The 23308-nt window shown below is 48.9% G+C and overlaps 1 protein-coding gene across 1 annotated transcript in view; it reads right to left on the reverse strand.

The window, feature by feature from the left end:
- The window catches only part of fez1 (fasciculation and elongation protein zeta 1 (zygin I)), a 93211-nt gene that overhangs the window by 60344 nt on the left and 9559 nt on the right, over positions 1-23308 (reverse strand). Inside the window, exon 2 of the mRNA XM_078206134.1 lies at positions 6778-6877. Within this exon, the coding sequence (XP_078062260.1) occupies positions 6778-6877 (100 nt within the window). The remainder of the gene's footprint in view (positions 1-6777; positions 6878-23308) is intronic.

The following is a 23308-nucleotide window of genomic DNA, read 5'->3' on the forward strand; positions in this document are numbered from 1 at the left end:
AGTCTGCACCAACTCTCTGAAAGAACATCCCACCCAGGCCCTTCCCTCCACTCTATCACTGTAACCCTGTGCATTTACCACAGCTAATCCGCCTAACCTACACATCTTTGGACATGAGGGGAGACACAGTGGTTAGCACTGCTGTCTCACAACACCAGGGACCCGGATCCAATTCCCGGCTTGGCTCACTGTGCAGAGTCTGCACGTTCTCCCTGTGTCTGCGTGGGTTTCCTCCGGGTGCTCCGGTTTCCTCCCACAGTCCGAAAGACATGCTGGTTAGGTGCATCGGCCATGCTAAATTCTCCCTCAGTGTACTCGAACAGGAGTGTGGCGAGTAGGGGATTTTCACAGTAACTTCATTGCAATGTTAATGGAAGCCTACTTCTGACACTAATAAATAAACTAAGGGACAATTTAGCATGACCAATCCACCTAACTGCACATTTTTGGACTGTGGGAGGAAACCGGAGCACCCGGAGAAAACCCAGGCAGAAATGGGGAGAATGTGCAAACACCACACAGATAAGGACCCGAGGTCGAGAATCGAACCCGGTCCCTGACACTGTGAGGCAGCGGTGCTAACCACCGTGCCGGCCATGTATGCAAAGTATTGGGGGTGACTCTCCCATTCCGCTGCACTGATTTTTTAGTGCAGCAGGCCAGGAGATTTAGATGGCGATGGATTAGCACGATCCACGCTGGGCGTCCGTCTCCGAGCACGTCTCCCAGCGCCGGATTTCCGGCGACGTCAGCTCCGCACCAGGAATTGGCACTGAACTGCATTATATATGCAGCCTTTCCTCTGCATCTGTTTCAAATGGCATTAGAGGGTCCGGGAGTGACGTCTCCAGGCCCGCTAACCTCTCCCCCCACCAGAGTATTTCACTCCAGCAGGGATTACTATAGCTCCCCATTTACGGGGGGGACTAGTGCCCGACCCGGCTGGACTGAAGGGGAGGCAATCAGGGTCCCCTCAGAGGGGCGAATGGCAGGGGGAGGGCGGAGGGGTGCTCCTTGGGCATTGGCACCTTGGCGGTGCCAGTCTAAGCCTCCTGGCACTGCCCAAAGGGCAAAGTATCAATGCCCAGGGAGCACCTTGGCACTGCCCATCAGGCATGCGGCAGAGCCAAGGGAATGGGGCGATTGTGAGGGTGCCGCTGCCACTCTGCAGTCAGAATCGGTGGGCAAGAGAGGGCAGCCCCGATCGCTGGCCTTCGGGGTGGGGGGAGGGGGCAGCCTGCTTGGGGGGGCGGGTCAAAGCTGGACGCGGGCATGCTCAGGGGGGCCAGCGATTGGACCGTGGGGGATGGGAGAGCTGGCAATGCTGGGTCATTGGGCTGGCCAGCAATTGAGAGGCCAGTGCTGACAGAGTGGCACGTGCGCAGTGGCACACTCAGCAAGATGCTGCCGGTTTACTGGGTAGAGATAAGCCCCTCCCACTGACATTTTTCCGTGATTCACGCTGACGCACTCTGCAGTGCACTGAGTGTGGGAGATTCACTCTGAAACTCCCACTGAAAAAAAACAGCAAGGTTTACTGCAATTTTGTTTTGGGAGATTCGCCCCCTTGGTGTTTGTTCTACATTCGCTATAAATAGGTGGCCCCACAGGTGAATCTATCTACCAGAGATTCCAGGTCTGATCAGTCAATGCGAGGCAGACATGGCTGCTCTGAGGGGATTGCTTTGAAAGGAAACCCACGCGTTTCAGAATATGAAGCAATCTGCTGCTGCTTTTGGGATCAATTGCTGAGTGCGAGCAATACAGTAACAACCTCGGATCAGGTATCACTTCACTGCGGCGCTATCTGTCTGGTGCTGTGGAGAGTATTTTGATTAAATTGTCAGTGTTGGCAGAGTGCTAATTAACACTGGACCAGAGGCTGGGTCACAGAGACAGGGAGAATCTCACTGGATAGTGAGTGCAAGATGCGTTCAATCTCAGCAGTATCTCCAAGCTGTACCATCCTCTGGGTCGCAGACAATGCACCCGACAACCTGGTCTGGGGCAAACTACCTGACCTCTCTCTCTCCACTACAAAAGCAAGATTGTTCATGGGTCTGTATCAGTTTTCAAACAGTGTAGAGGTTATAGACTGCAGACTCCTCATGTGGGGGTTACTGACTGTATCTATACACCTTGGGTGCTGGATTTCACATGCCTCTGCTGGTGTGTTTTTCAGGGAGGTGGCAGGGGTGTGGAAAATAGAGCAGACGCCCAGTTCATCGCTTACCCACCCACCCCCATAACAGGATCATAGAATCGTAGAAACCCTACAGTGCAGAAAGAGGCCATCTGGCCCATCGAGTCTGCACCGACCACAATCCCACCCAGGCCCTATCCCCGTGTCCCTACACATTTACCCGCTAATCCCTCTAACCTACGCATCTCAGGACACTAAGGGGCAATTTTTAGCATGGCCAATCAACCTCACCCGCACATCTTTGGACTGTGGGAGGAAACTGGAGCACCCGGGGGAAACCCACGCAGACACGAGGAGAATGTGCAGACTCCACACAGACAGTGACCCAAGCCGGGAATCGAGGCCAGGTCCCTGGAGCTGTGAAGCAGCAGTGCTAACCACTGTGCTACCGTGCCGCCCGAGGATAGGTGGGTGAGAACCAAAACCGCCAGCCCACACATCATGTTTAAGTCAGTAAGGGTCAACTGAGCTTGTTAGCAAGCCAGTTCACTGGGATAGTATGCAATAAGAAGTCTCACAACACCAGGTTAAAGTTTATTTGGTAGCAAATACAAATAAACCTGTTGGACTTTAACCTGGTGTTGTGAGACTTCTTACTGTGTTCACCCCAGTCCAACACCGGCATCTCCAAATCATGAATAGTATGCAATAACATGATTGGAGTGGGCAAGTGAGCATTTTGGTAAAAAAAAGTCTTTAAGAAGATGGGAAGGACAATATTCGGGGGTGCCTTTTACACATCAGGGGTGCAACCTGCCCTAAGATATTACCCCACCCTCTTTCTTACCAGCCTCCCTCTTTCCAAAACCCACCACCATCAGTCCTCTGCCACCCTCCAGAAGCTGGCCAAACCCTCCCCACCCAATACCTCAGGCTTACCCCACTCTGGGATCCATTGGACCTCCTTCCCGGGAGTGGTTGCAGTCTCGGCAGTGCCGACCAATGGGATCATGGTGCTGCTGTGACTGCTGGAGCTGACGGCCAATCTCCCCCCACTCCCCCCCCCCCCCCCCCCCCGGCCCCGAGGGCAATACTTCCTCCCCAAAGCCCCAGTTGAGGAACAGGAGTCCCACTCTCCCAGCCTGCCTGGAACGTGTCATGGCTGCGAGATGGGCTGGCACAGAGCAAGTCGGCTTTCAGCTGACTTTCCTTGTGGGGTGGGGTGGGGTGGGGGGATTTGTGAGCCTTCTGCACCCTCCAACCCCCATATCCCCCTAATATGCAGCCTCTTGTGAGGGACTAAGGAAATATATCCATTGTGTGGCAGACACAGCTCATGCTAATACTCATAGAATCCCTACAGTGCAGAAGAAAGCCATTCGGCCCATCGAGTCTGCACCGACAACAATCCCACCCGGGTCCTATCCCCGTAACTTCACATATTTTCCCCACTAATCCCTCTAACCCCATGCATTCCGGGACACTAAGGGGCAATTTAGGACCTAACCAGCACATCTTTGGACTGTGGGAGGAAACCGCAGTGCCCGGAGGAAACCCACGCAGACACGGGGAGAATGTGCAAACTCCACACAGACAGTGACCCAAGCCGGGAATCAAACCCGGGTCCCTGGAGCTGTGAGGCAGCAGTGCTAACAACTGTGTCCCCGTGCCATCCTCGCATGGGGTTTTATAGACCACTGTCACGCCCAGTAAAAGACATGTCACTTTCCAAATATTAAACATGGAAGCTTCTGGAACTATCCTTATTTAATTAAAAATGGACAAAGGTGACAGCCAACTTTAACGCAGACTTTCAAATTTCCAGAAAGTTCCGAATTGAATCATAATGGATGGAGGTCTCCCCGCTAACCGGACAGCAGCCTTTGTGGTTTTCATGCCAGCCATTGCTCGATGCTGACCTCAAAGCACAGGGTCAGTGGATGCCCGGACTCTATAGGCGATATTCTCTCACCCTTCCTGCAGGTGGGTCTTCCAGTCCTGCCGAAGCCAGCCCCAGCCATTGTTCCACGATGGTAGCACAGGGGAGGAATGTAATTGCCATCGACCTCGGCGGGATCGGAAAATCCCACCAGTAGCTGATGGCAAGCTGCCTCCGCTGCTGGAAAACCCGCCATGTTGGAGAACTGCACCCTCTGGCTCTGGGTTTGCAATATAACAAAGGAAAGCTGACAAGACCAGTTATCCCCAAGTGTGAAAGATCATCATCAGCATTTTATTGTTCATCAATGACTGTTCACCATGTGACTGAAACTGGTTCTCTGATTCTGAAATCCTTCTATCCCAAAACTCAGCAGAGACCTGGGCGCAACCTGTAGAAAAGCACCAACTAGACAACAACTGCAGCGAAACATTGTGTCACCTTTGCCTTTTAAGAACCAAGAGGCTTAAAAGTCTTTCTTTTTAAATCCTACCACTCTGATTCCAAAGATCTGAGTTCACCTGTAAAGAAATTGGACCTCCTGGTGCAACAGCCACGAGTATCTGACTTCATGATCTGCTGAATAGCCTCTTCTTTGAAGGAATCCTACAGTAATTGTGATATCCAATCCGTTATCCAAACTATCAGAACCTCCATTCAAGAATGGAAGAAGCTTCCTCCTTCACTGGACTCACAAGGACATGCGAATTGTTAATATTCTTTTGGTTTAATATTTGTAGAAGTGAACTACCTTCTTTAATTGTGGGGGTGATCAATGTAGTCTTCTGGATTTTTTTTTGGTTGGGGGGGGGTGAACGTGTGGGTTGGTAGTCGCTACCATTGTTCACCTGCCTCTGACAGATGGAAACTCATTGGGGCCACTCTCCAAGTTTGCCCCCAGTTTCAAAGCCACCTCCCTGGACCCGCGAAGGTTCCGCCTTGTGCTTTCTGCTGGCCAAAACTCTACCCTCCAGGGTTGACTTCTGTTGGCATGCAATTCCATGGTACCAACAAGTCAACCACACAGTGTCTATGTGCAATTTGACCATGGAGGGCAGCACAGCTGAACCCCATCCTGTTCTTGGCTGCTGTTGATGGGCACTTTCCATGGGGAATGCTGGATAATGACCAGGATCGAACTTCCCTCCTCCATACCTAGACGCATTAAATTATAATCCCCTTACATTCACACTGGGCAGAGATCAGCCCTCTGGTCAAATGAACTGAATTTGATCGTGGGACTTTCCAATCTGCACATCTTACTGTCTCACTGTGTAATTCATTTTCCCACTAAGCTACCAGGGGAACTTGAACAGCAAAACATAACAGACAGAGAGGTACCAGTGAACACACAGTATCTCTCATTGTAACCATGAGGCTCCATTGTTAGTTCAAATGGACGTTAAGAACTTGTATTGATAATTGCTGTACAGCTAATGAAATACTTTTTGAAATGTAGCCACTATTGTAAGAAATATGGTGGCCATTTTGTGCACAGTAAGCTTCCAGCAACAACCGTGAATGAAATGACCATGAATGTTTCTCTTTGGTAGAGTGTTAAATATTGACCAGGAAGCAGGAGGGAACATCACTGCTCCTCTTTGAAGAGTATTGAGAGATCCACCACAACTGGGTGGCACAGTGGTCAGCACTGCTGCCTCAAAGCCCCAGGGACCTGGGTTCAATTCCCGGCTTGGGTCACTGTCTGTGTGGAGGTTGCACGTCCTCCACGTGTCTGCGTGGGTTTCCTCCGGGCGCTCTCCCACAGTCCAAAGATGTGCAGGTTAGGTTGATAAGCCATGCTAAATTGCCCCTTAGTGTCCCAGATGTGTAGGTTAGGGGGATTAGTGGGATAAATATGTGGGGTTACGGGACCTAAGTGGGATTATTGTCAGTCCAGATTCGATGGGCCAAATGGCCTCCTTCTGCACTGTTGGGATTCTAAGAAGATGAACTGAGAAGGCAAACGGCATCTCAGCTTACCATCTCATCTGAAGCACCTCAGGAAATGTGACCCTCTCTCAGTACTGCCTGAGATGTTCACATTTCTGGAATGAGACTTGGAGTGGAAATCAACCACTGAGGATATTTCATTTTACAACGCTGATAATTCTACAAACAAATCTGTCCAGCGGTTATCAACGTGCGCGCAATATCCTTCATGGAGAAGTTTTCTTAATGAAATGTTGCTAGGAAGGGATATGAGATGTAAACCAATTTGAGGGGAGGTGATGGCCTAGTGGTATTATTGCTAGACAATTAATCCAGAAACTCAGCTAATGTTCTGGGGAACCGGGTTCGAATCCCACCACGGCAGATGGTAGAATTTGAATTCAATAAAAATATGCAGAATTAAGAATATACTGCTGACCATGAAACCATTGTCGGAAAACCCCACCTGGTTCACTAATGTCCTTTAGGAAAGGAAATCTGCCGTCCTGGTCTTACCTACATGTGACTCCAGAGCCACAGCAACGTAGTTGACTCTCAACAGCCCTGTGAAATGGCCTAGTGAGACACTCAGTTCAAGGGCAACTTGGGATGGGCAATAAATGCTGGCCAGCCAGCAACGCCCATAGCCCGTGAATGAATAAATAAAAACCAGCTCTAGGCTAACCTTAATTCAGTTATCAATTGATTTCTTTTTAAAATGCCTTCCACTATTGAATGTGCAAACGTGAGGCCTCAGCGTTACCTCCATGTTGGAGAGATTCATGTTGAGCTCCTGCAGCCGGGCTGTCCTCCAATCCTCGGCTGTGCTCATTATGTAGTTGTCAGTCAGAGCATCCCAGATCCTGCAATAAGAAAAGCCATTGTTAACCATCAGCTGCAACCAGCCCCTCGCTACAGACCAGCCTCCTGCTTGGAGTACAAGTGCCTTTTTGTGATGGCAGCATCTGGGGGAACAAGCTTCCAGGGCAACAACCAGTTAGTGCCTTTAGTCTGATTAACCCGTGGATGAACAGAAACATTTCTCAGCCGGCCCAGTCTCCATCCAAAGGTCTTAAGCAGCACCTAGGGTCTGGGGTGGAGCAATCATGTGGGAAGGTTCAGTACAAACAGCTCACAGACAACATTGGCAGGCGGGCAACTTCCAGCCTAACCTCTCTGACTCTCCTGACCCTGTCCGACCCCTCACCCATTCCCCCCCCAATTCCCTGACCTTGACATCTCCCTGACCTCTAAACACCTCCAAAGTCTTTCCAACTCAGTAGCATTCCATGATAATTCCGGATTTGCCAAAGTTATTGGGCAGTATCTTACCGCCTCGCCATGCCACGGGATCAGTGTGGCAAGCCAGGAGGATCACAGAAGAGGATTAAAAATAACAATTTGTGCCGTTTGCTATCCTCCCAGCCCTGTTTTGCTGATGAGGTTGGCTTCTGCCCAGAAAGGGCACGAAGCCTATTTACATAAAAGAATACTTACCCGCTCCCACACGGCACCTTCCAGCCTCCAGGAATCTTCCTGCTCTCCGGCGGGATGTCACACCGATATGACAGGCACCACAGCCAGGCCGGGGGATTGGAGGCTATTGAAGCCCCAGGTGGTTAGGGCCATGACTGGGCAATGCCCATTGGGCAGTGACAACATGGCAGTGCCCAGTTGGGAAGTGTGCCAGGGACAATGCCAAGGGGGTGGGGGCTGTAGGGGTGGAGCTATGGCAGGGAGGTATGCACAAAAACTAGGCATTTGGGTGCGGGGGTGGGGAGGGGGTCCGCCAGGGGCCTCATCAGGAGGGTCCTGATACCCAGTTGGTGTGGGAGGGTACAGTATGTCACCAATGATTGGTGGGGGGGGGGGGGGTCCAATCTTTAAAGTTTAGTTTATTTATTAGTGTCACAAGTAGGCTTACATTAACACTGCAATGAAGTTACTATAAAATTCCCCTAATTGCCATGCTCCAGTGCCTGTTCGGGTACACTGAGGGAGAATTTAGCCAATGCACCTAACCCGCACGTCTTTCAGACTGTGGGAGGAAACCTGAGCACCCGGAGGAAACCCATGCAGACACGGGGAGAATGTGCAGACCCCGCACAGACAGTAATCCAAGCCAGGAATTGAAGCCAGGTCCCTGAGGCAGCAGTGCTAACCACTGTGCCACCCTAAAGGAAATCTGCCATTTTTACTTGGTCTCGCCTACATGTGACTCCACCAATGTAGCTAACTCTCAACTGCCCTCTGCATTGGCCTAGCAAGCCATTCAGTTAGTGGACAATTGGGGTTGGACAACAAATGCTGGTCGTGCCAGTGACACACACATCCAAGAATAAAGGAAGGAACTAGAAGTACTGCAGTTGCTGCTACAGTTGGCACACAGTTCATGAAAAACTTGCAAATGTCTGGACAACTGTCCATGTATGGTGGCAGAGTTCTATCCGTTCTTAGTCGGACCGTGCAGTGTATTCAATACAGAGTTGGTGATTGCTGCATCGCAGAGATGTGGTAATCTCACTAGAGTAGCAATCCCGAGGCCCAGACTACTGAGTTCAAATCCCACAGACGGCAGGTAATGGAACTTAAATTCATTTAATTCAATTTGGAAAGCCAGTCTCAGTAATGCTGACAACTATCATCGACTGTCGTCAAAACCCATCTGGCTCACTAATGTCCTTTAGGGAAGGAAATCTGCCGTCCTTACCTGGGTCTGGCCTACATGTGACTCCAGGGACACAGCAATGTGGTTGATTCTAACAATCCTCTGAAATGGCTGGACGAGCCACTCAGTTCAAGGGCAAAAGCAAATGACTGCAGACACTGGAATCTGAACCAAATGCAGAAAATGCTGGAAAATCTCAGCAGGTCTGACAGCATCTGTGGGGAAAGAATACAGCCAACGTTTCAAGTCTGGATGACCCTTCGTCAGAGCTGGAGTTCGAGGGCAATTAGTTACGGGCAACCCCTTTGCTGCCCTTGCCAGAATAAAGATAAAACTGGCCTACTCCAGCTCCTAGCGAGTATGTTAAAGATAACCCGTCGTACACAGGATCTATCAGATCTGAATCAACAGACTGTGAAAATCCCCCAGTCACCACACTCCGGCGCCTGTTCGGGTACACTGAGGGAAAATTTAGCATGGCCAATGCACCTAACCAGCACATCTTTCAGACTGTGGGAGGAAACCGGAGCACCCGGAGGAAACCCACGCAGACACGGGGAGAATGTGCAGACTCCGCACAGTGACCCAAGCCAGGAATCGAACCCTGGTCCCTGGCGCTGTGAGGCAGCAGTGCTAACCACTGTGCCACCGTGCTGCCCTTGCTGGTGACTTGTTTAATATCGCAACCACGTCCCTGCGATCTTAATCCTCAATATCACAGGTCTCAAAGAACAAAGCAAATTACAGCACAGGAACAGGCCCTTCGGCCCTGCAAGCCTGCACCGACCATGCTGCCTGACTTAACTAAAACCCCCTACACTTCTGGGGACCATATCCCTCTCTTCCCATCTCATTCATGTATTGTCAAGACGCCCTTAAAAGTCACTACCGTATCCGCTTCCACTACCTCCCCCGGCAACGAGTTCCAGGCACCCACCACTCTCTGTGTAAAAAATCTGCCTCGTACATCTCTTTTAAAACTTGCCCCTCACACCTTAAACCTATGCCACCTAGTAATTGACTCTTCCACACTGGGAAAAAGCTTCTGACTATCCACTCTGTCCATGCCTCTCATAATCTTGTAGACTTCTATCAGGTCTCCCCTCAACCTCCGTCGCTCCAGTGAGAACAAACCAAGTTTCTCCAACCTCTCCTCATAGCCAATGCCCTCCATACCAGGCAACATCCTGGTAAATCTTTTCTGTACCCTCTCCAAAGCCTCCACATCCTTCTGGTAGTGTGGCGACCAGAATTTAACACTATATTCTAAGTGCGGCCTCACTAAGGCTCTATAAAGCGGCAACATGACTTGCCAATTTTTAAACTCAATGCCCCAGCCGATGAAGGCAAGCATGCCGTATGCCTTCTTGACTACCTTCTCCACCTGCATTGCCACTTTCAGTGACCTGTGTACCTGTACACCCAGATCCCTTTGTCTATCAATACACCTAAGGGTTCTGCCATTTACTGTATGTTTCCTATCTGTATTAGACCTTCCAAAATGCATTACCTCACATTTGTCCGGATTAAACTCCATCTGCCATCTCTCCGCCCAAGTCTCCAACTGATCTATATCCTGCTGTATCCTCTGCTGGTCCTCATCGCTATCTGCAAATCCACCAACCTTTGTGTCGTCCGCAAACTTACTAATCAATCCAGTTACATTTTCCTCCAAATCATTTATATATATATATCACAAACAGCAAAGTCTCCAGTTGACAATTCCTAGATTTCCTTTCCGATCCACAAAGACTATTTAGAAAATGAACAAACTGAACACAATTAACTAACCGCCTCCAGCCCTATTGGTGTCTCCAGCAATGAACAATGTGGAGCAACAAAATCTCCTGCGACTGGGCTTCTGATTCCTGGCCAAGTGCCAAGTGTTGATTAAATGTAAATGCCTGACCTTGGTGCCGGTGTAAAGACAGCTGCAGAGGCAGCAACACCTCTCGGAAAAGACCTCGAGCAGCTTCAGCTGGTCTGTGTGCCCCCTCTCATTACGGCAGATTCAGATTCTGTGATGGCAAGTTCACAAGTCCGTCCCTTTGAAAACAAACCATTACTTTGTGTGGTGAAGCGCAATGATTCACCCATTCCGGGGTCTGGTTGCTACGACGATTTGAATTCAATGTCAGGGTGGGGGGGGAATGAAAAAATGAAAATTTGCATTAACAGTAACAATGGCTTCTCCTCCTTTCGTTTTCAGATGACTTTTGTTTCCATTTCTGCTTCATTTCAAATCTTCGACCATCTCAACCTTGATTTGCAGATTATGAACTAAATCATCCGTGGGTGTTCTTGCAGACTTCCAACTCACTGACCCGATTACTGTATTAATGATCTCGCTGGAAAGCGCATTAATACATCTCTGATTATGGATTGGAGGCTTATACAATAAGTGTGCTGGTTTAGTCCCAGGAGTGTCTGGCGTGGGCTCTCTGAGTCCCTTGGGCAACTTCGACTCCTTATCTTGAGTTTGCCAGCATGATTATAGCTGTGTGTGTACAGCAGCACATAAACTAACCCCCCCCCCCCCCCCCCCCACCACTCGATGCAAGCTCTGCGGGTATCATGGAAAATGCAGCATGAATTCTAACCAAGACCATGGAAACCAGCAGCGCTTGGAAATAGCGAGACACAATTGTTGGAAGTGCGCAGCAGGCCAGACAGCGTCTGCAGAGAGAGAGGCTGAGGCCACAGCCTAAACAGTCACTCAGGGCACGATTTGGGGGAGCCAGGAGGATGTGTTACGGAATCCCAAATTTTACGGGATTCCCTGCACTGACTGACAGGCATGGCCAATTGCCAGGTGTGGAAATCCTGTTGATTGCACCCCAGGAGGAAGGGGGCATTGGGAATAGAGGTAGCATAGATGGTGGGTGCTGGGTGAGTTGGGGTCGCCCGGGGAGGGGGGGGGGGGGGAGGAGGAGGAGTCGGGGGGGTGGGAGGGGGGGGGGGGAGTGTTTGGGAAACTGGGCGAGTGCCTGAGATGGACAGAGTGGTGAAGGGGCAGCCACGGGTGGTCTGGGAAAGGGTGGGGAGAGAAACGGAGGTGATGAAATGGGCAGCTCCAATGTTTCCCATGGTTTGCAGCATCCGCACTGACACTGAGCTGGGTTAGAATTGTTCCAATTAATGTTTGACACATTGGGAAGAGCATTCAGAATTCAGGCACAGCAAGGTCTTTACAAAACTGGAATCAACCTATTTAATTTTACTGCACTTACAGCTGCAGACAAGGTTAAGCCATCTACAAACTGAGCCACACATCCATAATTTGCTTAGTTGCAAGTGGCGTATTTGACTGACGCCCCAGTTCCCCCACTTATTCAGATGGCAAAAGCCAAGATTAGGTACCCATGAAGCGTTGTGAGCCATCAGCAGCAGAATTGTACTCGACCACAATCTGTAACCATATCCCCCATTCTACCATTAGTATCGGGCCAAGAGATCAGCCCTGGTTCAATGGAGAGTGCAAGAGGGCATGTCAGCAGCAACATCAGGCATATCTAAATATACAGAGTCAACCTGTTGAAGCTACCACTCCGGGCTACTTGCGCGTTAAATGGCAGAAGCAGCAACTAATAAACAATTCCACAACCAACGAATTAGATCTAAGCTCTGCAGTCCTGCCACATTCAGTCGTGAACGGTGGTGGATAATTAAATGACTCACTGGAGGCGGAGGTTCCACAAATATCCCCATCCTCAATGATGGAGGAGCCCAGCACATCAGTGCAAAAGATAAGACTGGAGCATTCGCAACAATCTTCAGTCAGAAGTGCCAAGTGGATGATGCATCTCGGCTCCTCCAGTGGTCCCCAGCATCTCAGGTGTCAGCCAATTCAATTCACTTCACGTGACATCAAGAAAGGGCTGAAGGCATTGGATGCTGCAAAGGCTATGGGCCTTGACAATAATCCGGCAATAGTACTAAAGACTTGTGCTCTGGAACTTTCTGCACTCCTAGCCAAGCTGTTCCAGTGCAGCTCCAATGCTGGCATCTACCCAGCAATGAGGAAAATTGCCCAGGTATGTCCTGCACACAAAAAGCAGGACAAATCCAACCCAACCCATGACCACCCAATCAGTCTACTCTTGATCATCAGTAAAGTGATGTAAGGGGTCACCAACAGCGCTATCAAGCGGCACTTACTCAGCAGTAACAGACACTCAGTTTGGGTTTCGCCAGGGTCATTCAGCTCATGACCTCATTACACCCTTGCTTCAAACATGGACAAAAATGTTGACCTTCAGGGATGAGGTGAGAATGATTGGCTGTGACATCAAGGCAGCTTTTGACTGAGAATGACATCAAGGAGCCTGAGCAAAATTGGAATAAACGGGAATCAAGAGGGAACCTCTCCATTGGTTGGAGTCATGCCCAGCGCAAAGAAAGATAGTTGTGGTGTCTGGAGGCTAATCATCGCCTCTCCAGGATATCACCACAGGAGCTCCTCAGGGTAGTGTCCAAGACCCAACCTTCAGCTGCTTCATCAATGACCTTCTTTCCATCATAAGAGCAGAAGTGGGGATGATTGCACAATGTTTAGCACCATTCACAACTTCTCAGATACTGAAGCAGTCCATGTCCAAATGCAGCAAAACCTGGACTCACCAAGGCTCTTTCAACAGCAGAATCCAAACACATGACCAGTACCATCTAGAAAGACAAGGGCAGCAGATACCTTGGAACACCATCAGCACCTGGAAGATCCCCTCAAGTCACACCATCCTGATTTGGAAATATATCAGCTGCTCCTTCACTATTGCTGGGTAAAAATCCTGGAACTCCCTACCTAACTGTGCTACAGGTGTACCTACACCACATGGACTTCAGCGGTTCAAGAGTGCAGATCATCACCACCTTCGCAGGCCAATAAATGTTGGCCAGACAGTGACGGCCACACCATGTAAAGGACCTGATCTGAAGTGACTGTTTGATCCCAATATATCCTGAATTAGCTGCCCTTAGCTGGCACGACAATTCAGGTGCCGCAACTGTCAGAATGTGGTGCTGCTGTGTGAGAAAGGGAGAAATTAGCTAGGACTCCATAACTAAAACACTTGCTAGAAACTGCCGTTGTACAGCTTTAGAGTAAGGACTGACTTGGTCTTGGATACAGTTAGGAAGATGAATAGGCCATTCAGCCCTTCTTGAGCTAGCTCCACCATTCCAGCAGATCATGACTGATTTGTTTTTAATTCATTCGTGGGACATGGGTGTCGTTGGCTGGCCAGCATTTATTGACCATCCCTAGTTGCCTGAGGGCAGTTGAGAGTCAACCACATTACCCAACCTCAACCTTATTTATCCACCTTTGCTCTATGGGTTTCATTTCCGTACCTAATGAAAATCTATCGAGCTCTGTATGAAAGCACCAATCGAGCAAGAATCCTCAGCCTTTCGTGGCAGAGAGTTCCGACTTTCTACAATCATTTATGTCGAAAAGTGCTCCCAGATTGTGCTAAATGGCTAGGCTGGAACGTTAAGCCATGTGTCCCGTCTCTCCCCCCCCCCCCCCATTTCCCACCAGGAAAAATAGTTTCTCTCCATCTACCCAATCCCATCCTTTTAACATTTCAAACACTACTCTTCAGCCTGGGAAATACAGGACAGGTCTTCACTGAGCAGTTTGCCCATGTTCGGATGGTAATTGGGAATGATTATCAGGAGCCAGTATGTGGAAACAGTGCATCAGCAGTTATTTAAGGCTTTTAAATGATGTTTTACGAAGGTTAGCAGTTATTGCTTTCATATGCGGTTCCTCCGTCTGCTACGTTAATGGCAATGTTTACTTATTGAACCAATCCATTAAAACAATAGCAAAAGCAACTTTGTGCATTAAGTGTTTGTCACTAATGTTTGCCACAATGCAATTTCAAAGCCCGACATCCATTAGAATCATTAGAAATGTTTCTCACAGCCAGGAGCACAAAGCACCTTCTTATCAGCAGAGATTCCTACAGCAAGAGGGAGAGGTGCAAATAAAGAGACATTAAAATGATAACTTGTAGAGATTTGACAGAGAGAAGGGTGGGTGAGATTTCTCTTTGGGTGGACACAACAGAGAGAAGGAACCCGACCCTCCTGCTGGATCTGCCTCTATGTGTTCCATTCAGGTGGTCTGGAAAGCCCACACGGCAGCAGGGATATGTCTCTGTGTGTATTACCGGCGTCATTAACAGCCCAGAAAAGCATTGTAGTTATCATAACCTAGAGCATCGCCAACATGATTTTCACCCATTTATTATCAATGGCTTGAAGACTGCTGAAGCGTCAAAGGAATATATTGAGTACAGGCTCAGGGTTTATTGTTGTGGGTGACACAGTGACAAGCACTGCTGCCTCACAGCGCCCCTGGGTTCAATTCCCAGCTTGGGTCACTGGCTGTGCGGAGTCTGCACGTTTTCCTGTGTCTGTGTGGGTTTCCTCCGGGTGCTGCGGTTTCCTCCCACAGTCTGAAAGACGTGCTGGTTAGGGTGCATTGGCCATGTTAAATTCTCCCTCAGTGTACCTGAGCAGGCGCCGGAGTGTGGCGACTAGGGGATTTTCACAGTAACTTCATTGCAGTGTTAATGTGAGCTTAATTGTGACACGAATAAACTTAAAAGCTTAATGACTGTCCTCACGTATGAAGTACAATAGATGCCTGGTCTCTCTGCTCTGTAATTGGACAGCACTGTACCAGCAATTTACAAGGTATGTGGTGCATTGTGGGAGTGGTACATCCGGGTTGATGAAATACTGCACTAGTTTATTAATATAATCTTTTGTAGGATGTGGCTGTTGCTGCCAAGGCCAGCATTTGTTGCCCATCCCTAGTTGCCATTAAGAGGGGGGTGGGGGGGAGCCGCCTTCTTTGACTGCTGCAGTCCCTGCGGTGTAGGTACACCCACAGTGCTGTTAGGGAGGGAGTTCCAGGACTTTGACCCAGTGACAGTGAAGGAGCAGTGATATATTTCCAAGTCAGGGTGTTGAGTGGCTTGGAGGAGAACATGCAGGCGGTGGTGTTCCCAGGTATCTGCTGTCCTTGTCCGTCAAGGTGGTAGAGGTTGTGGGTTTGGAAGGTGCTGTCAAAGTGAGTTCCTGCAATGTTTCTCGTAGATGGTATAGACTGCTGTGACCCTGCATGGGTGGTGGAGGGAGTGGATGTTTGTAGATGTGGTGCCAATCAAGTGGGCTGCTTGGTCCTGGATGGTGTCGAGCTTCTCGAGTGTTATTGGAGCTGCACCCACCCAGGCAAGTGGGGAGTATTTCATCACACTCCTGACTTGTGCCTTATAGGTGGATAGGCTTTGGAGAGCCTCAATCAGGTGGGGATAATGTAATTTTTCAATCGTTCCCACAGTTTCCATTGAAAATTCAGATAGGAGCAGGAATTTTCAGAGGTTTAGAGGTCACAGACATTGATGCCAAGCAGCAGATACTGGGGAACGCAACCACTTGGAGGTTTCCCTTCAAGTCACTCACCATCCTGACTGGGAAGTATATCACCGTTCCTTCACTGCTGTTAGGTCAAAATCCTGCTGTTTCCTCCCTAACAGCACTGTGGGTGTACCTACACCTCCGGGACTGCAGTGGTTCAAGAAGGCAGCTCACCACCACCTTCTCAAGGGCAATTAGGGATGGGTAATAAATGCCGGCTTGATGCCCACATCCTGTAAATGAATCTTTAAAAAGGTGCGTAACGGGTAGCAGATCCAATTTTACATACGTTACAAAATCGCACAAAGTCACATTATCTGCCCTGTGTCCATCGAGGGGCCAAGCAAATCATCAGGGAATGAAGCTACCATATTCTGACACATACCCACACATATATGGAGATATACCAAGAAACCAGCCTTCTCGCTGGGATATTTCAACAAAACCTTACCCCCAAGCGTTCGGAGTGGAAAATTGCATGCAAGTGAAAGATAAAGGGTTGGGGCCAATTAAAGGGGAGTGTCATTGTCAGGTGACAACATTTCTGGAAGATTTACAGTCTCAGTAGGTCATCTCAACCCATGACCGATTGAGACTGTAAATCTTTCAGAGATCTTGTCTCAACCCACGCCAAGGCTGCTGGAGCAGAGCTTTAAGATATGACGGGACAGGGAGTGAAGGAAGGGTAAAGGACACCCATGCAGCCAGTACGTATCTGCAGGTAAAGGAATATACAGTTCCACACTGAATTCCAGTGTCTACAAATGGCAGATACGGTTAGTGGATTCTTGGTGGATGTGGTTAATTTGGATTAACAGGTTATTGACTGCAAATGACTTCTTTCCAGCAATTCCACTGAAAATCCCGCACATTATAATCAGGATAGTTGTAATCACAATTACAGCTAGTCAGGTATTCATGTACTGGGTTCTGCCGCTGCAGCTTATGAATTAGTCTCTGTGTGATTCTTGACGAATGCAAAGTATGTTCACCGCTATCTGCAAATACTCTTAAGCTGCACTGGGAGATGAGCCAAGCACAATGTCTGTGCTCCTCATATCAATCCTCATTCAGCTGGCTGCACACTCTCTGCCAAGTCGGAAGGCCGTGGTCAGAATTTTATGTGGTTGAGGGGGTTGCGCATCCTGGCATCACCGCGCTATATTGTGGTGGGTGGGCGCAGGCAAGAGTTAGAAGTGCACTCGCCGGCAATCGAGCAGACAATTTAACCCATTAATCATTAAATTATCCCTACAGTGCAGAAGGAGGCCATTCGGCCCATCAAGTCTGCGCCGACCACAATCCCACCCAGGCCCTATTCCCGTAACCTCACATATTTACCCTGTTAATCCCCCTGAAACTAAGGGGCAATTTAGCATGGCCAATCCACCTAACTCACACATCTTTGGGACTGTGGGAGGAAACTGGAGCACCCGGAGGAAACCCACGGGGAGAATGTGCAAACTCCACACCGACAATGACATGAGGCCGGAATTGAATCCAGGTCCTTAGCGCTGTGAGGCAGCGGAGCTAACCACTGTGCCACCGTGCCAACCCCTTTGTCACTCCTTGGAAAAATATTCTGCTTTTCTATTCATACTGACCTCACACTTCCCAAGTAATATTTAATCGGTCACCTTGTTTCCCACTCACCTAACCCATCTACATTTCTTTGCTGCCTCTTTGTGTCCTCCTCACAGCTTATATTTCCACCTGGCAGTCACTTGGCAGTAAAGGGCCAACATGAACGCAATTTTACATGGTCCATCTGCTTTTACGGTTGGCAGGCAGTCCAAAGATGTGCGGGTTAGGTTGATTGGCTATGCTAAAATTGCCCTTAGTGTCCTGAGATGCGTAGGTTAGAGGGATTAGTGGGTAAATGTGTAGGGATATGGGGGTAGGGCCTGGGTGGGATTGTGGTCGGTGCAGACTCGATGGGCCGAATGGCCTCTTTCTGTGCTGTAGGGTTTAGAACAAACAAAGAACAGTATAGCACAGGAAACAGGCCCTTCGGCCCTCCAAGCCTGTGCCACTCCTTGGTCCAACTAGACCAATCGTTTATATCCCTCCATTCCCAGACTGCTCATGTGACAATCCCAGGTAAGTCTTAAACGATGTCAGCGTGTCTGCCTCCACCACCCTACTTGGCAGCGCATTCCAGGCCCCCACCACCCTCTGCGTAGAAAACATCTCTCTAATATCTGAGTTATACTTCGCCCCTCTCACCTTGAGCCCGTGACACCTCGTGACCGTCACTTCTGATCTGGGAAAAAGCTTCCCACCGTTCACCCTATCTATATCCTTCATAATCTTGTACACCTCTATTTGATCTCCCCTCATTCTCCGTCTTTCCAGGAAGAACAACCCCAGTTTACCCAATTTCTCCTCATAGCTAAGACCCTCCATACCAGGCAACATCCTGGTAAATCTTCTCTGCACTCTAATGCCTCCACGTCCTTCTGATAGTGCGGCGACCAGAACTGGATGCAGTACTCCAAATGTGGCCTAACCAGCGTTCTATACAGCTGCATCATCAGACTCCAGCTTTTATATTCTATACCCCGTCCTATAAAGGCAAGCATACCATATGCCTTCTTCACCACCTTCTCCACCTGTGTTGCCACCTTCAAGGATTTGTGGACTTGCACACCTAGGTCCCTCTGTGTTTCTATACTCTTGATGGCTTTGCCATTTATTGTATAACTCCTCCCTACATTATTTCTTCCAAAATGTATCACTTCGCATTTATCCAGATTAAATTCCATCTGCCACCTCTCTGCCCAATTTTCCAGCCTATCTATATCCTGCTGTATTGCCCAACAATGCTCATCGCTATCCGCAAGTCCAGCCATCTTCGTGTCATCCGCAAACTTGCTGATAACACCAATTACACCTTCTTCCAAATCGTTTATATATATCACAAATAGCAGAGGTCCCAGTACAGAGCCCTGCGGAACACCACTGGTCACAGACCTCCAGCCGGAAAGAGACCCTTCGACCGCTACCCTCTGTCTCCTGTGGCCAACCCAGTTCTCCACCCATCTAGCCACTTCTCCTTGTATCCCATGAGCCTTAACCTTCTTAACCAACCTGCCATGTGGGACTTTGTCAAATGTCTTACTGAAATCCATATAGATGACATCCACGGCCCTTCCTTTGTCAACCGTTTTTGTCACTTCCTCAAAAAACTCCACCAAATTTGTAAGGCATGACCTCCCTCTTACAAAACCATGCTGTCTGTCACTAATGAGATTGTTCCGTTCTAAATGCACATACATCCTGTCTCTAAGAATCCTCTCCAACAACTTCCCTACCGCGGACGTCAAGCTCACCGGCCCATAATTACCCGGGTTATCCCTGCTACCCTTCTTAAACAACGGGACCACATTCGCTATCCTCCAATCCTCAGGGACCTCACCTGTGTCCAAAGAAGCGACAAAGATTTCCGTCAGAGGCCCAGCAATTTCATCTCTCGTCTCCCTGAGCAGTCTAGGATAGATGCCATCAGGCCCTGGGGCTTTGTCAGTTTTAATGTTCCCTAAAAAACCTAACACTTCCTCCCTTGTAATGGAGATTCTCTCTAACGGGTCAACACCTCCCTCTGAGACACTCCCGGTTAACATGTCCCTCTCCTTCGTGAATACCGATGCAAAGTATTCATTTAGGATCTCCCCTATTCCCTTGGGTTCTAAGCATAATTCCCCTCCTTTGTCCCCGAGAGGTCCGATTTTCTCATTAATCATTGAATTATCCCTACAGTGCAGAAGGAGGCCATTCGGCCCATCAAGTCTGCGCCGACCACAATCCCACCCAGGCCCTACCCCCACATATTTACCCGCTAATCCCTCTAACCTACGCATCTCAGGACTCTAAGGGGCAATTTTTAACCTGGCCAATCAACCTAACCCACACATCTTTGGACTGTGGGAGGAAACCGGAGCACCTGGAGGAAACCCACGCAGACACGAGGAGAATGTGCAAACTCTACACAGACAGTGACCCAAGCCGGGAATCGAACCCAGGTCCCTGGAGCTGTGAATTTTTAAAAATTCATTCATGGGACATGGACGTCGCTGGCTGGGCCAGCATTTATTGCCCATCCTTAATTACCCCTGAACTGAGTGTCTTGCTAGGCCATTTCAGAGGGCAGTTGAGAGTCAACCACATTGCTGTGGATCTGGAGTCACATGTAGGCCAGACCGGGTAAGGATGGCAGATTTCCTTCCCTAAAGGACATTAGTGAACCAGATGGGTTTTTCCGACAATCAACGATGGTTTCATGGTCATCGGTAGATTCTTAGTTCCAGATATTTTTTATTGAGTTCAAATTCCACCATGGTGGGATTCAAACCCGGGTCCCCACAACATTGGCTGAGTTTCTGGATTAATAGTGTAGCGATAATACCACTAGGCCTGCCCTGCACTTCCATACACTCTTCAACCACATTCACTCAGCATCAACAAGGGGCCAGGATCAGAAAACCCACGCTAATCATTAGGTGAAGGTGATTAAGAATCTACTGAATATGACAAAACCATTGTCGGAAATACCCATCTGGTTCACTAATGTCCTTTAGGAAAGGAAATCTGTCGTCCTTACCTAGTCTGGCCTACGTGTGACTCCAGAGCCACAGCAATATGGTTGACTCTCAACTACTCTTAGGCAACTAGGAATGGGCAATAAATGCTGACCAGCGATGCCCATGTCCCATGAACAAATAAAACAAAGTATTTTAGCCAACCTGGAGTTAATGGATCAGAATGATTGTGTGACACTGGATGGTGAATATGATAAACACAGTCCGCATGGGAAAGCCGTGAAGGTGGATGATGTTTGGAAAGGGACTGAAGGGCCAGTCTGTTCATGGATGCTAAACTCAAAAACCCAACCTAACAATCGAATGTTGCATGGTATTTTTTTCCAGCCAACCCAGGATCTCCCCACTCTCCTCTCTCCCAATTGTGCATATTCCTTACATTCATAGAATCATAGAAACCCTACAGTGCAGAAGGAGGCCATTCGGCCCATCGAGTCTGCACCGACCACAATCCCACCCAGGCCCTACCCCCACATATTTACCCGCTAATCCCGCTAACCTACGCATCTCAGGACTCTCAGGAGCAATTTTTAACCTGGCCAATCAACCTAACCCGCACATCTTTGGACTGTGGGAGGAAACCGGAGCACCCAGAGGAAACCCACGCAGACACGAGGAGAATGTGCAAACTCCACACAGACAGTGACCCAAGCAGGGAATCGAACCCAGGTCCCTGGAGCTGTGAAGCAGCAGTGCTAACCATTGTGCTACCGTGCCGCCCAACAGAATTCTTGGAATTCTGTTGAGGGTTTGTTTAAATACAACATTTGACTTTCAGCCACCTCTCCAAGGGAGGGGGGGAGGAGGGGGAGGGGGGTGTGGGGGGGGGGATGTGAAGGAAGTCATTCCTGCCGACCTCAGTGTTAGGAATGGGTTAACAGACACGGTAGCACAGTGGTTAGCACTGCTGCTTCACAGCTCCAGGGACCTGGGTTCGATTCCCGGCTTGGGTCACTGTCTGTGTGGAGTTTGCACATTCTCCTCGTGTCTGCGTGGATTTCCTCCGGGTGCTCCGGTTTCCTCCCACAGTCCAAAGATGTGCGGGTTAGGTTGATTGGCCATGCTAAAATTGCCCCTTAGTGTCCTGGGATGCGTAAATTAGAGGGATTAGCGGGTAAAATATGTACGGATATGGGGGTAGGGCCTGGGTGGGATTGTGGTCGGTGTAGACTCGATGGGCTGAATGGCCTCTTTCTGTACTGTAGGGATTCTATGTTTCTATGAACAGACCTTCCAATTAAGTCTGAATTTGATGCAAATTATTCAATAGAAGTCACTGATGTATAAAGGGGCCACAGGTGGCACTGTTTGTTGGTGGAGAATTGTGTGTGGAGTTGGATCAAAGAAATAAAGGTATTTTATGAAGAAGCAGAACTTGTGTCTCCTTTACAGCAACCAAGAGGCTCAAACACTCAGCACGCTACATCCATTTACCACTGCTCATAGGAGGAAGAGATTTCTTCATCTGTGACCACAGTGTCAGCAGCAAGGATTACTGGACAGCAACGCTGAGTAAAACCATGGCTAAGCGTAATATCCTCCCATGAGTCTGGGGCCAAAATTTCACTCCGCCTCCACTCCAGATCACATCAACTAACTCAGCACAAAGATCAGGGCTCCAAAGAAGCAGAAAATTATTTTGTTTTTTTTACCTAATTCGCTGCATACACAAAGGACTTTCCACCTCCCCAGGTGTGCAGTGTGTGAATGCACTTACTTCATGTCTTGATACTGGATCGTACAGACCAGGCGCAGTTGCAGTTTGAGTCCCTGGTCTGTGCTGAGACGTCATGGTGTGGAAATGCCGGCGTTGGACTGGGGTAAACACAGTAAGGAGTCTAACAACACCAGGTTAAAGTCCAACAGGTTTATTTGGTAGCAAACGCCACTAGCTTTCGGAGCGCTGCTCCTTCGTCAGATGGAGTGGAAATCTGCCAGATAGACTCCTTACTGTGCTGAGACAACAAAACTATGTATTTCGGATCCTCAGTAAGTCACATTACACTTTTTTTTGCTTGACTTTAGTCAAAGACAAACAGTGTTTATGCTGGTTGCAAAGTCATGGTGGCGGATTGGGAGAGTCCCCGGCTAGTTTCCTGGCAATAATTGAGCCCTGAGTAATCTCATTGTAGTGGCTTAGATCTTACTGTGCACAAATTGTACTTCCCTACATTACTGTCCATCAGTGATGAACCTTCCAAAGTACTTTGTTGGCTAATTTGTTCTGGCATGCCCTGAGGTAATTACTAATTGTCGTTTCAAAATTGGCTTCAGCAATGTTGTACCTTTAGCAGATTCCTCATGAGGGGCGGCACAGTGGCATAGCAGTTAGCACTGTTGCCTCACAGCGCCAGGGACCCAGGTTCAATTCCAGCCTCAGGTCACTGACTGTGTGGAGTTCTCCTTGTGTTTGCATGGGTTTCTTCCGGGTGCTCTGGTTTCCTCCACTGTCCAAAGATGTACGGGTTAAGTGGATTGGCCATGCTAAATTGACCCTAGTTTCAGGGACATTAGCAGGGTAACTATGTGTGGTGAGTACAGATCCAATGGGCCGAATGGCTCCTTCTGCACTGTAGGGATTCTAGGAACTCTGTGAC

The sequence above is a fragment of the Mustelus asterias genome, unplaced genomic scaffold, assembly GCF_964213995.1.
Source record: "Mustelus asterias unplaced genomic scaffold, sMusAst1.hap1.1 HAP1_SCAFFOLD_1298, whole genome shotgun sequence".
Classification (NCBI taxonomy): Eukaryota; Metazoa; Chordata; class Chondrichthyes; order Carcharhiniformes; family Triakidae; genus Mustelus; species Mustelus asterias.